We start from the raw sequence: 17,793 nt of genomic DNA on the forward strand, positions 1-17,793 counted from the left end.
CGTTGTTTATCGCCGTGCCGCGAGTCCGAGGCTAGATCAGAGAAAACAGAGGTCCGACGAGATCAACGAGAGCAACGCGATCGAGAAGATCGAAAAGAGAATCGCCGTCGAGATCAATCGGATCGGCAGCAGCACGTCGATTATCTGCCCGCTGCGGCGTACGCGAAAGCGGACGCGAACGCGAGCGCGAACGCGGACGCGGACTCGAACGGGACCGTCTTCCCCGGTGGATTCGGAAACGGGACCGAGCAGGATCGGCTCGCTCGACGAGCTCGATCGTGGACAACGATCGCGGAGGATAGCCCCGATATCCAGCCGGAAGATCGGAAGGGAGCAACAGCTTCGACGGGAGCAGGAGGAGGAGGAGGAGGCGGAGGAGGCGGAGGAGGAAGAGGAGGAGGAGGAGGAGGAGGAGGCGGGAGAGGTGGAGGCGGAGGAAAAAGAAAACGAAGAAGAATACAGAGTAGCAGAAAGGGTAGACGTAGTAGAGGTAGTAGCAGCGGCAGCTGTAGCGACAGCCCTACCGGTAGCGTCGGCGGCATCGGTAGCAGCGGCGGTGGTAGTAGTAGTAGTAGAGGAAGGAGGAGGTGGTGGGGGAGGAGGAGGTGACTCGCCGCCGAAATGCACCAGGTGCCGTACGAAGCGGGACTCACCTCAAACGCAGGTCGAAATCAGAGCCGCTGGGAGGAGAGTTTGGCCGACCGTCGAACGAGAAGGTGCGACCCACCGCCGATCGATACCAGTCGCTTTCGTGGATCGTACGATCGACGAGAGGATCGAGGAGAGGATCGAGGCGAGGACCGAGTGGAGGATCGAGGGCAGGGGTCCCTGTCGTCGGTTCGCTCGGTCTCTAGGTACCCCGGCTGCAGAGCAAACTCCTGCCTGCTGCCCTCGAATCTGCTGCTGATAGGCCTGGCGATCTGCTGGCTGACCCTGTCGCCGGTCCAGCCACGGCAAAACAATCACCATCAGACCTGCCCGGGTTGCCCGCACCAGCAGCAACAGCATCAACACATGCACGAGACGCACCGGGGCGGTGGTCCGAAAGACGCCGCCGCGCCCAGCCCGGACGACCTCCGGCTGGAGGCCATCAAGCATCAGATCCTGACGAAGCTCGGCCTCAGGAGCAGGCCGGACGTGAACAGGACGCTGGCCACGGTGCCGCGACACCTGGCCCTCGAGACTCTCTACAGAGCCGAGGCGCAGTCCTTTCGTTACCCGGACAAGTCGCGAAACGACCACGAGAACGTCTACTCGGCCGAGTTTCTCTACGGCGACGACGACTACTCCTATCGGAATCTCGACCAGCAAGCCGAGAGTCCCACCGAGGACTCCGCCGGGATCGGTTACGGGGACCACGAGGACCAGGACGCGCCGGAGGAGATGGACGACTTTTACGCGAGGACCTCGGAGATCATCACCTTTGCCGAGCCCGGTGAGTTCTTCATTTACATTTCCCTTTACTTTGATCTCGACCATCGCTTCAATCGTTACCATTACCACTTCCCCTAAATCGGCCGTTTCTCCCAAAACCGGAGAACACGCGTGTCCACATCGCCGCGTACTACGACGCAGCGCGGCGCGCTGCAGAAATGAATGAACTGCTCGAGTGTCGGCTGTAAATGAACCCGTGCTCTGATCCGCACCGCTCTGCTCCGCATTGCTCTGCTCTGCTCTGCTCTGCTCACCTCTCGTTCGCTCTGCTCTCCGCCGCGCTTCGTCTGCTCCGCGTGGGCGTGAATGACAAATGTTGCCGGTAGCATGCCGCGATCGGTCTCGACGAGAACACGATCCCCTCGTTTCCATACGAGGGTCTGAGCTTTCGCTCTGCTAATTGCGAAAACACGTTTCGAGATCGTAGCATGCATCGCGCGTCCCTTCAGCGATCGTTCTTACCTATTGCCTATGGAAAGTCGCGGTTCGAAAGATCTCTTTCGGAACAATTAGATTCGGTAGACGCGGACACGCGGCGCGCGTTCGGCGCGTCGCTTTTATCGACGTCGAACAAATTCCTCCCGGTATTGATAAAATCCTACTAAAATTGCTGGCTAATGCCGGCGCCGCGCCGCCTCGACGGCAAATTACTAGCCGCGTCCGGTCTAGAGATGCCGATGGAATCAATTACATATCCTAGTATTACGCTTCGAAGAGTTTCGAATCCTTTTTCGGAATTCTTCTGGTTACAACGAATTTAATTTATTCGTCGCTTCCCACGAGTCAACCACGCTCCCTGGGTAAACGTGGATTCGCAATTCCTAGTTCGATTCCCAAGGTTTACGTCGTCGCGCGCTATACGTCCGACGAAATCGGCTCGAACGAGATCGGATCACTCGTAGTCGTCGAATCGTGTCTCGCCGAGGGCTATCCGAGGCTGTTTCGGTCGAGAGTTTCGGCCGCTCGCGGCGAACGGCTCGCGGATCCCGCGGTAAGGCAGAGAGCCGCGGAAAACTTCGGGTAAACACCGGAGCAGCCGTGAGAACACGTGGACGGAGAAGGCCGAGGAAGCGTTCCGTCCGCGGTGGTGTTCGTGCCGTATCTAGGCTGTCGCGGCGGGGGAGGCGAGTGTAAACCCCCGTCTTTAGCGCGAGGTGTAACGCGCGATGCTTATAATACGGTGAGCAGGCGCGCGCCACGAGTCCGCCAGCCGCGTTTAACTTCGTTAAGTCATTTGAAAATCCACCTCCCCTAGCGAGACGAATATGTAAATCTATTTTCTCGGGGCAGGAACGACCGCGCCGGTTACGCGACAAAGTCTTGTTACGATCGCTATTACGGTCGGCGCGGCGCGACGCGGCGCGGCAGGCCGGGGGCGGCGATGCTCTTCGCCCGATGCGGAGCAAATAACTTTATTATTTAGCGCGTGGCCACGTCACTCGGATTATCCGCGCGCGCGTGTCCCCTTCTTTATTCTTTATTTTCGTTCGGGCGATCGCGGGGCGAGGGCGAGGGCGAGAGGGAGAGAGGGAGAGAGGGAGAGAGGGAAAGAGGGAGAGAGGGCGAGTGCGGCGCGGCCGCCACGGCGACTGCAATTGGCACGACGAATTCGACTTCTCGCTTTCCTTCGACGAATTGACAGCCGCGGAGCTCGGGGGAATCGGTAATCGAATGGGTCGGACAGAGAAAAGGGTTAAAAGAAGAGGAAGAAGGAGGAAAGAAGGGGAGAAGGAAATCCGCAAACGTCACGGATAACACCTTGGTCCGCATGCATGCGTGGCCACACGTTTGCAGCCACGTGGCTCGCGGCGATGGGTGTCGGAAGCGGCTCGGAAGCGCGGAGGAGCGTGGAGGAGCGTGGAGGAGCGTGGAGGAACGGCTGCGACCGCGGCCGGGGCTGGGGCCGGGACCGGGGCGATCTATAGTTCGTTCCGTAGTTCGCTAACTCTAAGTTTAACAATAAGGGTAATGGAGCCGGTCGGGGGTAGAGGCGGCATTGCCTCTACCGAGCGTTTACTGCCGCGCGTTACCCTCTGTCTCCGTATCTAGCGCTCGTACCGGTAACTGTTCGCAGCCCCTGAAATTAACGAGCCGCTCTCGCGGATCGTTTCGAGCCGTTTGCCGGCCGAAAATCGTTCTCCGTTGCCGATCGGAAAGAAAGGAGGCACACGGGTCGTTGCGGTGTGCGCACCTTTCGCTTCTCGCCTCTCGCCTCGCGGCACGAGTAACCGGGATGCGGAACCGCCGGGGAACCAGAGCGGCGAAAGGGATCGTCGCGATTGCGACCGCGAAAGAGGACGCGAGAACCGTTTGCAGGCTCCGCGTTGCCATCGGCGGGCCTCGCCTCCACGCTCCGCGCGCCGCTTGGTCGCGACCTTTTGGACGCGACGAACCACCTGCAAACGCCGCGGCTGCTTCCACGCTTCCACGTCGGGGGCACGAGTCGAATCTGGCCGCGACAGGTGCCCTCGGAAAGCGCAACGATACGGACGGAAAGGTTCGCGAGGGAGCGGAACCGACTCTGCTAGCCGGTGGACGGCGCGAGCACCGAAACGAGCGCGTTGCGGTGACCGGCGACGGTGCTGACCGGGAGCAATGTACTCGGCGTCGGCACGCGTCGACACGCGAGCCCCGGAAAAATTAACAAATGCTCGCAATCGGATCTGGGAATCGTTCCGAACCGGAGCGAATTCGGGGCTCGCCGCCGGGCGAGACCGCGAACGAGACGTGGCCGAAAAGGTATCGTCGGTGGACGGGACTACGCGGGACCGCGTCGCATCGATGGGCGCGCACCGTAACGCGCCCTGCGCGATACTTTAACGTTAATGTCGCCGTCTCTATAGATAGCCAGCGAACACGTCATCCTTTTTGAAGAAACTAAAGAAACTATAAACCGCCCGCGCCGCCACCTCCCCGGTATCGATCCGCGCGGCTGCCGGGGGGAGAGAAACTTTTTGTTCCATATTTTTTTCGTCCACGTATGTTACGAAAATCCTAAGCGACGCGCGGTGGCGTCGCGTCGTTGCACTCGATCGAACATCGGCGAAGGCGTCGCGAGGCGTCGCGAGAAGACGCGAGCGAAGGCGAGCGGAGGCGAGCGACGGCGGCGGGAGGCGGCGAGGAGAGGAGGCGGGGCAAATGGGAAGCATAATCAGCGTGTTCGCCGGCGTGTTTTCCAGCGCGGTGCAGGACCCGCGATTATCGGATCGGCTGCACGAACACGCGAGAAATATTAACGAGTATTTCAACGACGTGCCGCGCGCCCGGAATTACCGTTGCAAACATTTTTATGGGTTGTCGCGCGTCGTTTCGTTCTCTCGCGAGCGAGTCACGATTCTCGATTTGTCGCCGATTCGCCGGCGGCGGACTCGCAGATCCTTTGGCCAGGCTTCGTAACTCCGGAGTAGCTGTAGAGCTTGGTAGGGAAGGAAGAAGCGAAACACCGACGGCCCCCGGGCGGTCCGCGAATTTCGACGGAAAGTAGTCGGGGGATATCCGGTAGATCTTTTCCGGGGGGATATTTCCGTAGGTCGTGGGCGTGCGACGTCGGTAGAGAAATCCGTCGCGTCGCTCTTTCGAATCGCAGGGCCGACGAGAAGAGAAGAGAAGGCGAAAGCGCGCCGCGGGACCCCTCTATAGGTAATCGGGGAAGCTAAACGCCGATGTTCGGTTTCAAACAGTTATCCGAGGAGGCGGCGTGTTCGGTCTGGCACTTGGAATCGATACGTCGCGATACCGCGTAGCGAACGCGGCGGAGAACGATTCGGATAAGCGAGAATCCGTGCCGTGCCGCGTCGCGCCACGTCGGACGACGGCGGAAGACGAGGGCGGAGGGGCGGAAGGGCGCGGAAGGGCGCGGGTCGCCGGCGGAAGGGGGCCGCGGGGAAATCGGCGTGTTTCCGGTGTCAGGCGAGCGCGATTCGTTCGCGATCCGCCCGCGACATTCGGACCAAAGAAAGACGACGCGAACACCGCGGAAACATCGGAGGTTACAACGCGTGAGTAATGACCCCGTGTAAGAACAACGTTTATATTCTCTCGCCACCCTTCGAAGTAGGAGAGAGAGCGCGCGCGGTCCATTTCTGAGCGCGTTCGGGGCGTTCGGACCGTGCAGGATCCCGTAAGAATTTATGCGTCCCGGGAACCGTCGGCGCTCGCTTTACTGTTTCGTCCAGCCGTCAAGGACGAATATGAAATCTCCGGAGACAACGTTCGAGACGACACGACGCCGACGCCGACGCCGACGCCGCGCCGGCGATCGCAACGGAGGAGAGAAAGAAGCGGAGCCGGGAACGAGAGACTCGTCGATCCGTCTCGAGGGAGCCGACCTTCGCCGAGCCGACGAGCGTAGGGATTCGAGATTAGCTGGTCGAAAGAAGGAGGAAGATTGGGGTGAAACGGGTGGAAATGCCGCGGCACCGCTAACAATAATTGCCATCGGGATCCGCGTCCTCGTCAAACTCGACTCCGAGCAGAGTCTCGTCGAGGTCGTTACCGGCGTGTCCTCCGCCTTCCGGAGAAAACGGCTCCTTTCAGGCTTCGGTTCCATTCCCGTTCTCCGTTGGTCGACATCGGCATCGGCGTCGGCGTCGCCGTCCCCTCGTCCCTTTGCTCCCTCGAGCCGTCCTCCTTCGAGACGTCGTACGCCGCGCGCCGTTTCATCGGCATTGCCCGAACGACGCGGCGACGCGTACGCCGCGCCGTGCCGCGAGCCTGCAGCCATAATTTTAGTAGTTTATTGTGCCTACAGTTTTTCATGTTCTCGAAGAAACCATTACACTTGACAGAGGGAATTGCACAGTGTATTACCAGTCGCGCCTGGAAACGGGCGACCGGCTCTAGGCCCTGGGGTGCAATGCGCGGCTCTCCCCGGTCTCCCCTTAGCGCGAGGCGAGGCGAAGCGAGGGCGAAGCGACTCGATGCTCTGCCAACAATCATTCAGCCCGGTTAATTAGCTAGATCCGCGCTTCCCGCCGCGCCGCGCCGCGCCGCGACCGCAACCCCGTCGCATCGACGGCCGCGTGTCTCTTGTTCTCGCCCTCTTCCCCGATAAGCCTCCGATCCACTTTCCGCTTTGCACTTTGCACGAGCTCGGTTTCTCAACTATTTCACGCTCGACTAACTATCGGAATAATTAACCGGCGCGATTCGCACCTCGCGGACGAGCATCGTTCCACTCTCCGAGGCCCCAGAGAGCAAACCCGTCCCGATTCGGATTACTTTCTCGCGAATCGTCCAGCGATGCTAAGAAATCGTGGAAGATCCGGGGAAAGGAGAAACGCGTCGCGTACCCTCCGATAATCGCTCGACCGGTTCCCCGCATCCGCAGCCGCAGCCGCAGCCGCAGAGCGGAGAGAACGTGTTAGATTGTTTCGACCGCAAAGCATTTCCACCCCTTTTCTTTCTCTTCGTTCCTCGCTCCTGCTCTCTCTCTCTCCCCTCTCCATTATCCCCGCGTTGTTTTCTTTCGCGTTGCCCTCAGACACGCTTGCCCGTCAGAAACTTTTCTACGAAAGTTCCGATCGGATATTAATGCCGAGCGACCTTCTGAATATTTGATCCCCTCGGCCGTTGAAACCGAAAGAATCGATTCGTTCCTTTAACCCTCTCTCTCTCTCTCTCTCTCTCTTTCTTTCTCTTTCTCTCTCGCTCTCTGTCTATCTATCTATCTCCGCGAACACGGCCGGCCGATTTTCGGCCCAGCTTTCTCTCGTTGCAACCCTATGCTCTTTCCAGTCCGGAACCATTATCGATCGATATCAAACGATCTTTCGTCAACTGCTTCGCGAGAGATGCCGGAAACGATCGATAGGACTCGAGCAAGACGTTTCGTTGTCGAAGAAGGCTTTCGGGAGTCGAGGATCGAGAGACGCGCTCTACAAATATTGTAGGATCAGAGTTTATTTAAATATTAAAATAAGAAGAAACGTTTAGCATAAATACAACTTTGAAACTCTCAAACTAATTTCGCACATCCGTTCGCTTTTATCGCTATTAATCCTCTGAACTTATCCGCGCGTGAACAAACGAAACGTCGTTCAGGACAACACTGACATTCGATCCTTAAAACCAGTGAGATATCAATCTTTACAAAATCCCTTATCCCACAATATCATATTTGGACGTGGACGCGTTCGATTCGAAAGAATTTTGTTTCCTCTCGTAAAGTTGTCGTCACGCTGTCGCGCGACTCGGAAAACGTTCTAATTTTATTTTCCATTACCGACGTGTGAACGGTCGATTCGCGAAACGCATGCTGAATGCCTAATGTCGAATGCCGATACCGAAGCGAGAAGCCAGAGCGTTGGGGTTGTCTTGAGACATTGCGCATAAGACAAGTCACCCCATCCGTGAATGCTTCGGTCTGCATGGGCGCGTACCTGAGATCGAGCCCGCGTTCGAGGAATGCGCTATCGTTCCGATCCCGATATACACGCGCTCGGTTTGCGCTGTTTCTTTCTACGCAGCCACTTATTACGCTTTCTGCGCGTTCTGCGCTTTCTTGTTGCTGCTGCTGCTGCTGTTGCTGCGGTCACCTGCAGAGCTTGCCCGACGCGAAAACAGAGATCGGCGAACGGAACCGAACGAGGGAGGAAAATTGGAAACGAGCGACTCGCGCGAACCACGCGTGACGCGTTAATTAATCGTCGCGTCAACTGTACAGCGCTGCTACGAGTGTTCCTCATTGCCGGATGCGATGCCACGTTGTCGGTAGAAGAGCGTACCCTGTGTGGCCTCCGGAGACTGTAGACTGTAAACTGACGGATTCGACCGTCTACGTTCCGCGGCGGCTGGCCATTATACGCGAGCGACGATTGTTCTCCTTTGAAAGAACTTGGCTGCGGTTCGACACGGTCTTCGTGCTCGTCTTCGGCTACCGGCTCCGCATTTTCGCGTGAAATTACGAAAACTCGGAAACGATTGTAGCTCGCTGACGGTCGGACGCTCCGCAAAAACCGAAGGCGCAGGTAAATTAGAATCGAGGCGCGCGAAAAGTCGCGTCGTTCGAACGTTTCCTCTCTCGTTTCATCTTTGCAAGAACGAAAAGACAATAATCTCTGTCCTCTGCCCCTCTCCGCCGTCGGCCCTTGGTAGCTCCCCGGCTTGCCGGTCAACGGCGAACTATGCCAAGGCTTGGAAACTCGCGGACGCGAGCGATTGATCTATTTTCATTTAACGAAACCGCCTCGCCGGTTCTTGTTTTCGCGGACCTCGGCCCGCTTCGCGATTAGGTAATATAATCGATACGCGTAACCGCCGGCTGAATCCGAGGCGAGCGGAACGCTTCTATTAAACGATCCGGCGTGACGGGGCGCGCGCGCGCGCGGGGGGTAATCCGTTAAAATCCATCGGTTCGCGCGCGCTCTTAGCCGTAATAGCGCATTCAAGGTCGCCTCGCCGCGTCGCCGCCTCGCCACCTCGCCGCCTCGTCGCCTCGCCGCCTCGTCAAACGGTGAAATCGTGGAAAGGGAGCCGGCTCCGCCGAGGCCTCCTCGACCTTGTCTGCAAAGGATCCAGCTTGCGATCTCTCGTCGCGGTGAAGGGTCGCCGGTGAACGGGCGGTCCGAGCAAGAGGAATCGGTCGACGGACCCATGGGGTAGACCGGAGGGTGACACTCGAGGGTCTCGGAAGGTCGCGACGTCGGGGCTGACGAATCAGGAGCAGTCGAACTACTATGTAGTTGCGGATAGTTCGGAGCGGGACAGGGTCGAACGCTCGAACAATCTCGTCGAGTCGATCGAACCTGTCTCGAGGAGCGATCTCGACGACTCGCGCTCGTTCCACCCGAGATGAACGTCTCGCGATGTCGTTCGACGAGCAGTTACCCTCCTCGAACCGCGCGCCAATTAGCCTCGCCCGATCGGCTCCTTTCTCCGGCGCACCACAAGACATCTTTTTCTCCGAACGGACGCGATTCCTCCGTAACGATTTCTCTGGAACCGCGTGGAAACGGTCGGCTGGGTGTGTCTCTCGTCTCGAGCTTTTCCCGGATCTGTGTCCGCTAACGAAAGAGAACCGGGGCGCGAACGGCGAACGGCGAGCTCGGCAATCTCTCGCGAGAATTCTCCGATCGCGACGGATCCGTCCTCGAGGCGCTTCGCCTCCCCTCTTTCGTTGGGCGCGAACTTTCGCGTCCAAAGATGGTGGGAAACGGCGAAGAAGTATCGTTCGAGAAAGTCGTGGACTCGAACCACCGGCGAACTTGGTTCAATCCGATGGAGCGTTCCAGGGACAAACTCTCGTTGGCTTAGGACGCGAGGCGATCCAGGGGTTGAGGTACGACCTTCCGAGGCGGTGGCAACTAGCAAAAAGAAAGAAAAAAAAAGGGGGATCCCATCCTTTGTTCCCCCGTACGTTTTCCACTATCGCGGCAAATATCGGCGAGGTGGGGGAGGGGGGTGGTCGAGGTTTCGACCGAGGAGTCGGACTAGTTGGATTCGGAGTTGGAGGAGCCGCGAAGGAGAACGCGAGCCGAGCCGAGAGGAGAAGGAAGGGAGAGGGAGAGCGAGAGCCAAAGAGAAGGGAGAAAGAGAGACGGGAACAATAAGTAGAAGAGTAAGAGTAAGAGTAAGAAGAAAAGTAAGAGAGAGAGGGAGAGAGAGAGAGAGAGAGGGGAACGATGGCACAGGGGGTTGACGGGATGTTCAGAATGGGATGGAACGGTTCGAGAGATGCGTTGGAGTGGGACAGGGTCGAACTCATGGACGAACGAGCCGACGGATAGGACGGCTGGCGCCTGTAGTCAGATCGATGCACGTGGCTCCAGTTGGGCGCCGCTCTTCGTACATCTCCTACACTCCCTTTATTCCCTCTTGACTCTCCTCGTCCTGCCGCGCTACCCGCTGCTACGCTACTCTGCTCTGCTCTAGGATAGAAATCAAGGGTGTGTTTCTCCCTCCCTCCCTCCTCTCTCCGCCTCTTCTGCTTCCTTTTCCGCCTCGCTCTCCTTTTATCCCGACAGCCTTTGCCCACCCACGGCACGCCAATTCTTCCGCGCCCAGATACTCCTCTCTCTCTCTCTCTCTCTCTCTCTCCTCCATCTTATTTCTTCGCGTTTCCGAATTCTTCCGACGTTCTTCCACCGCGTCGCCCGCCCTCTTTCTCCCTTCGATTTCGTCTTTTGTTTCTCCGCGTTCCATCCGATCTTCTCCTTTTCGAGGATTCGATCCGACTCGATCCGGTTTCATCCACCGCAGAAGGAGACCGAGAGAGAGAAAGAGAGAGAGAGAGAGAGAGAGAGAGAAAAAAAGAATCGGAATACGAATTGCCGCGTTCCAGCGACGCGAAAACTGCGTGGGTTTTCCGGTTCACCAACCCCGTGTACCCAATTCATTTAATCGCTGTGATCCGAGATTGGCGGGGTTGCGCTTGCGCGCAACTGTTTCTCCTCTCTTCTCCTCTCCTCTCCTCTCCTCTCCTCTCTCCTCTCCGCTCGTGTTTCTTCCCCTCGGATCCGACCAAAGAAAGAAGACGAAGGAAAAGAAAAAAAAAAAAGAATTCGAAAAACCAGAGAATTTTTCGAGTCGTTCGGTCACGAGGAGGATTCATCGCTTCCCCGATGCAGCAGGCTGTTCTGGTCGATCCGTTTGATTCGGGGACGTACAAAGGTTTAGGGAAATCTTCCGGCGCCGCCGTTATCCGAGCAAATTAATGATCGCTTTATTGGCTCGGAATAAAGGCGGCGGAATTTCGTTCCCCGCGAAATGCCTACGCTGCGAAGAGCAGTCGCCGAGAACTATCCTGCAACAAAGGAGTATGATTCGTGTAATTGTTCGCTTGGTCGCAACAGACGAAAGAAGAATGACATAGGGAATGAGAAAGACGAGCAGAGGATAGATAGATAGATAGATAGATAGATGGATAGATAGATAGATAAATAGAGAGAGAGAGAGAAAGAGAGAGAGAGAGAGAGAGAGAGACGCTTTGGCTCGGGAAACGCCCCGCTCTCACGCCGATGCTCTCGCCTCGGACACGTCTCATATTTTCCGCAGAGTCAATCGATCAATTTTACGACTTAAAACGATAGCGTTTTCATTTTTCGAAATGAAAGGGCGGATCATTGCGCATCTCTCCTGCATAAAAGTCGGACGAAGATGCTCGAAATGAATAAGAAAAGTCGCGATGATGGGCCCCTCGTGAAAATATATGTGGCTTATCGCGGTCCTACAGCTACCCTCTGGTATCATTTTTAACCGTTCCAATTACCACTCTCTTCGACCGTCGCGATTTCTGCTTTCGATCGGCAGATATCCATCGAATTTCGCACAACCTCCGACCATCTCGTCTTATTACTTTCGTTGGAATCGCGTCAGTTCGAGCCGAGGGAAATTAGACGGTCCGCATTGTACACGCGTCAGCTAGTCGCCGTCTTTATTAGCAAGAGTAGATTAGGATAGAAGAATCGCTCGTAAATTTGGTAGCTCGATCGGGTAAGATCGACGAAAACGAGGAAAGGATATATAATCAATTAGGGCGAGGAAAGGATGGAGATGATATATCCGTCGTTATTTTTATTTGGCTTCAACGACCGGGCATAACGTATTCCGTGCATCGAGGGGGATTTTCCTAGTCTCTTCTAGAAATCTTCCGTAGAAACTGGAGAATTGGGACCGCCCGAATGATCGAGCCCCGAATGAAATCAAAGCGGTGGCATGGTGTTGGTGGTGGTCGGTGGCCGATGTGTCCGGTGACTGCTCGCATAATGTACAACATCGATATTATTGCATCGATATTACGGGACACGGATGAGAATGGGGTTGGGGATGGGGACGGTGTCGCGAGGCACGCGACAAGCTACAATCAACAACCGTAGCTTTATCTCGGTCCCCTTATCGCGCTAGCAGTCGATTCGCGTTCGAATTTCTCCGCGAATCAACCCTTGCTCCTCTTCTCTCTTTCTCCTTTTCTTTTTCACCGCGCTAACGACCAACGAATCGATCGCGACGCGCACCGGAAATCTGTTCGCGCGTGTACGTTTTCGCGTTTCCACGTTTCCACGCGGTCGGCTCGTGACGTCTCCGCCGGGGAATCGCTACGGCACACGAAGCAGCGACTGCCAGCACACGGACGACAACTACTCGCCCCGATATACGGAAGAAAAGAAACGAAAAGGGACACGCGCCGAATAAAAATGTAGTCGTAGTAGTCCGCGGCAAGTTATCAAAGTGTTTTTTTTTTATTCGAGAACGGTCGCTCGCGCCGCTTCTTGACGCGACAGAGCGACGAGGATCGAGGACAGCAGTCGACGGAGGCGATCGAGATCCAGGGGGAAATCGGAGCGCCGAATCTCCGGATCCGCGAATTCCTCTGACACCGCGATGCGCCAATGCATCGATGCGCGACCATCTAGGCAACCACGTGGCGATAGATCTGGATCAGGGTTACCGCACCAGCTATATCTGACCCTCTTATTTGACTGACCGTATTACGGTCAATAGCCTCGGCCCTATAAGATGCGATATATCGCCGGACTGTGGCTGTGGCTGTGGCTGTGGCATGGCGTGGCACTATCGAGTCACACGTCGCTTACGTGTCGCAGCGTAATTAGATTCGCGCTGAGGTCGGCGAGGTTCGACTTTCGACCGTGGAAGGAGCTTGGCGACGAGCGGTTTCGACGCTCGACGTTCCGTCGATGGTGTGACGGTGATGGTGACGGAGTTGCCGCGCGACGGTGTCGACGAGAACCGTTCTACCTCTCCCTCCCTCTCTCTCTCTCTCTCTCTCTCTCTCTCTCTCGTCGCCAGTCCTCTTCCGCTCGTCTCGCCCCATCCCCGGCCCCGTCGCGTAATCACTTTAAACGGTTTTATCGATAGTCCGTCGTGCCCGACACTCGACTTTTGCCTCGGTCGCGACGCTCTACGCCTCGTCCAATGAATTCCAGATAAAAGCCTCGTCGAGTTCCGCTCCGTTCCGTTCGGTTTCGTTTCGCCTCGTTCCTTTCTTCGTTGCGCGAGTAATGACGAGTCGCGCGACGCGCGCCGCGTCGCGTCTCGATGACTGTTCCAGCCGACGATGATTCCCTCGTTGGGAACTCGCGACGCCGTGAACGCCTTTTCTCCCGGCGGTTTTCCGCGCCGGAACTTTCGTTGCTCGGATAAATGTAAATAGGCGGTCGGGTCGGAAAATTGGTTCCCCGTTGCACGATCGAGCCAGCTTCTCTCGACGTTTCAAACGACCTGCTTGTACAGCAAGTTGTTTCTAATGCGCTTGTTTTCACGGAGCGAGATCGCGAGCGTGACACGCCGTTGTCATTCGATATCCACGCGACGCGAGACGCGCGCGCGACAGCCCTGCTGGAAAGGGTGGAAAGGGTCGGAGGACGGACTAGCTAGCTAGTCGGAGGTAGACGTAATCCAGCATCGTAATCGAATTGAGAAACGCGAAGACGAAATTGGATTTGCGGCTGCGATCGTCGTTTACGTCGTTTACGCTGTTTTCGGAGGGCTTTCGACAGGCTTTCCAGAGGCTTTCCAGAGGCTTAGGCCGTTTAGGGTGCGCAGCCTGTTTGTCGGGGCACGTCGGAATCGGGCGAGGCGCAATCTCCCGAGAAGTCCGACCGCGTCGAATTTCTTCCCCCGGAGACCTTTTGTTATCCGGGTCCCCCGGCAAGGGAGGCCGATTCAAGCTTTTTCCAGTTTCTCCTTTCGCTATCCCGTTTATTCGTCCGCGGCCACGGCGATAACAGTTTGCGAACGAGGTAAAAGCTTTCTCTGGCCGGGTTCTCTCGTCCCGTCTCGTCTCGTCCCGGCCCGGCCCGGCCCGGCCCGTCTCGACGGTATGACACTGCCTTCTCTTGTTCCAGCATTTTTTCCCGTTTGGTTCGGTCCTCATCGAGCCGGCGCTATTGCATAACTATGCCCGAGTATTCCGAGCACGATCCCCTCGTCTTCGCTAAGATTTCTCGCAATGGATTCCCTTTCCTCCGAACGAAAGTGGGAGAGAGACGACGACGAGGACGATGCGTCGAATCTACGTTTATCGTTCCATCTCGAGCAGATCGGAGCGCGTCGCGACGCGACGTCGAACTTCTCGACGGTCGATGCCGCCTTTTTGACGAAATTGCGAGTCTACGATTTTCTTCGAGTCTCGCCCACACGCGAAAGCGAAATTGTTTCCTGTCTCGGAACCGTTTGCTTCCAATGGAGCTATTCGCCTCTGCCCCCGGAGAATATATCCTGGCCGGCCGGCGAACGAGGCTGCCGGAGGTCGTCCGATGAAAGAGAAACTGTGCAGGTGAAGATTCCAGTTTTAGGATCGAACGAAATCGATCGTTCAAGTATTTCCGTAGCCGTAAGCCTTTCGGCACAGTCACATTCGGGGAACAGAGTAGAACGTTGTCCTTCTTCGCGAATCGCGATATCCGATCCGCAAACCGTGGCGGACGACGCAAGAATGGAACGGATGGATGACGAATGAGAGGATGTGTCGCGAGGAGAACGCCGGCAACGGGATGACAGTCTCGTAGAGCTTGGCACGCCTTTCCTCGGCCCCATGGAAAAAGGAACAAGGACCCGGAGGAGGAAGCTTTCGTTTCGCCGAAATATCGTCTCGAGAAAATACGCATCGGAATAAAATAGAGTGCGCCGCGCCGAGACACGCCACGCCGCGCCGCGCCGCTACCCATGGCTGGACCGTCGCGTCGCGTCGCGTCGTGTCGCGTCGCGACGCGCAACGCCGCGAAGGAGGTCGCGGCCCCGGACCTTCTCTAATTGAACAGCTCGTCTTTCCGTACATTTCTTCCTCGGTTTGGTCCCGAGCAGAACGAAACCGGGCCAGTTTCGTCGATTACTCGCCACCATGCTAATGGGCCGAATCGGTGATTCCGCGATTCGACGATTCGCCGGTCCGGCGTCGCCGGAGCGTACGCGTGTCGCCGAGCTGGCAAACGGCAGACTCTTCGACAGATTAAACCGGGGAAGATTAAAACGCGCGGACCGCGTCGAGCTGCTTCGGTACCTGACCCAAAAAGGAAGGCCAACGTTGTGAACCCCGGGTCAAATACGCACGAATCTCCGATGGAAAGAGACGCTGCGACGCTGCCGGTGTCCCAAATACCACGTTTCGTCGAATACTTTGTGGTCGATTCGACTTCTTAAAACGGGTCTTCTTCAACGTTCATAGTTTCGCAAGTTTACTTGATTCTTCCATTTCGTTTGCACGTTGTTTAATAGATAAAGAAATTTCGTCATCGTTGCGTGGCCGATCAGGGGATCGCTTATCGAGGCATCGGATCTGATACAGCCGTGTCCGAAATTATTCAAAGATTTCTCTGGCCAGCGTTGCGGATATTCTTCGACGACGGGCCAAGCGCGGATACTGTTGCGTGTCCCGTGTCCCGTGTCTCGTGTCCCATACCCCGCGACGACCCTCTCTATCAATCCTCGGTTGTCGTCGCGTCATTACGGTCCGCGTGTCCGCGCGGGTTTAATTTTGAAACGGAAAATACGATGATTAACCTCTGTTTGGCGAAACACGTGACGCGTTCAAATTGCAGTCATACTCCTTGAAAATTCCACCGAGTAAATCAGCGCGACAGCCGAGGGTTAAACCGTGCCCCGGTCCGCGTTCCAGATCGATAGTTGCCGGCCAAAGATTATAATTGATCGGCCGAAACGGGAGCTGCATCGCCAGCGAAACGTTCGAATAATTATCCGAAAAGAACTGCACTCGCATCAAAAAGTCACGGCGTGTCGTTGGGTGTGACGGCAGTCGGAACGAGCCACGTTCCGGTGGCGGGAAACACTCTCGAGAAATACTATCGGATAATTTCGTTTTGGCAACGCGGATGGGAGATTGCTCTAGAGCGAAGAGCGAAGAGAGAGAGAGAGAGAGAGAGAGAAAGAGGGGTGGGGAGTGAGAAGGGTTCTTTATGCTGCCGGATCCCGAAACAGACCACTCGACCAGAAAAATGGTCCTCGACTCTGCAAGAGAGCCAGCTCGCCCGACGAAAAGCGAACGTCGCGGAGTCTGTTAAGTATACATTCGAGAAACCAAAGAGTCTCTCGACTGCGGGAAACTCGATTCGCTTTGTCGCCTGTCGATCAAGAACCGTTGGCTAACGGAACGGTATCGGTTCCCGATTTCGTTCCTACCAAATTATTCTCTAGATCGCGCGGAAATTTAATCGGCTGCGAACGACCCTATCGAATCGCATCGAGTCGCACTCGCTCTGAGAGAAAGCATCCTTGTCGTCGCGTGCATCGTCGGCCACGCGGATCCGTCCGGAAAGGAACTGCGAGAGCTGAGACAGCTGGGACTGCTGGAAGGGGATCTGGTCCCCTCGGAGTATGAGGAGTATGAGGAGTATGAGGAGGAGAGATCCGAGAAAAAAAGAGACAGCTCGCGTGTCGCAGTGGCGTTGTACGTTGCACACCCGAGTAGGACTAACAAAAGAGTGTCCGCTCGAAGCCCGCCGACGACGCTAACAACCCTTCCAAATGATGTTGTCCCGACAGGAAAAACGAGACAGGTGAGAAGACAGGGGACGGCAAATCAGACGGCAGATCAGACGGCAGGGTGGTGTCGCATTGCGGCGCCTAGGGACAAAAGTACCCGCGGTGCGATGCCACGCCACGCCACGCCACGCGACGTTACGCAACGATACGATACGATACGCGTTGCGTACCGACCTCGGACTTCCGAGTGAGAGAAGGAGGCCGGCCGAAAGTGGAATAACGCGGACGATCCTCCGCAGTTCCAAGGCCGACGTGGCTCGATAGCGGCGATAAGAGTATCCATCAGACGAAAATTCTTCGTCGGGGAAATTTGACGGCCGAGGGAGAAAGAGCGCGTATACGCGAGCGAGAGAGAGAGAGAGAGGGGCTGTTTCGGTGAGAGGAGGGAGCAACAGATTACCTAATTGGGAACAGTCCGGGCACGAACGAGCCCGAGGACAGCCGAGTCCGGACTCTCGCGGTAATTGTTTCTTCGGTTTGTTTACAGTTCTCCGACATTCCGACGTGCCGACACGCCGACGTCCCGACAGTGGACAACTCCTGTTCGTTTCCGTGGCCCGAAGGCTTCGCGACGACGGTATCTCGGCTGGCAGGATCTCGAAAAGAGTGAACAGCTCTCGAGTCGAAAACAGCTTTTGCCAATGGACTCGCGGCGCAGAAATTCGCTTATTCTTTTTGCCGTTAAACCCTCGAAACGCTGAACGGCTCGAGCTATTCCCGAGGGTGGATGCGACGGTTTACCGTTCTCGTTAATTTGTCGCTCGAGTTGTCGGTATTTGTTCATCGACGAGCGTCTCGCGGCGACCTTTACGCTTTCGCGAATTGTCCGTTTAGAATGCTCTCGTTTCGACGTCGAGTAAAGGCAAGTTACGACGCGTCTCTCAGTTCCGCTCTCCTCTCTCT

At 56.5% G+C, this 17,793-nt stretch overlaps 1 protein-coding gene across 2 annotated transcripts in view; it reads left to right on the plus strand.

The window, feature by feature from the left end:
- Positions 1 to 450: 450 nt before the first annotated feature.
- Positions 451 to 17,793, plus strand: part of Actbeta (inhibin subunit beta) — a 27,741-nt gene continuing 10,398 nt past the window's right edge. For both annotated transcript variants that reach the window (XM_078178135.1, XM_078178136.1), the window contains exon 1: positions 451 to 1,435. In XM_078178135.1, coding sequence (XP_078034261.1) covers positions 622 to 1,435 — 814 coding nt within the window. In that variant the 5' untranslated portion in view covers positions 451 to 621. The remainder of the gene's footprint in view (positions 1,436 to 17,793) is intronic.

The sequence above is a fragment of the Augochlora pura genome, chromosome 4, assembly GCF_028453695.1.
Source record: "Augochlora pura isolate Apur16 chromosome 4, APUR_v2.2.1, whole genome shotgun sequence".
Lineage (NCBI taxonomy): Eukaryota > Metazoa > Arthropoda > Insecta > Hymenoptera > Halictidae > Augochlora > Augochlora pura.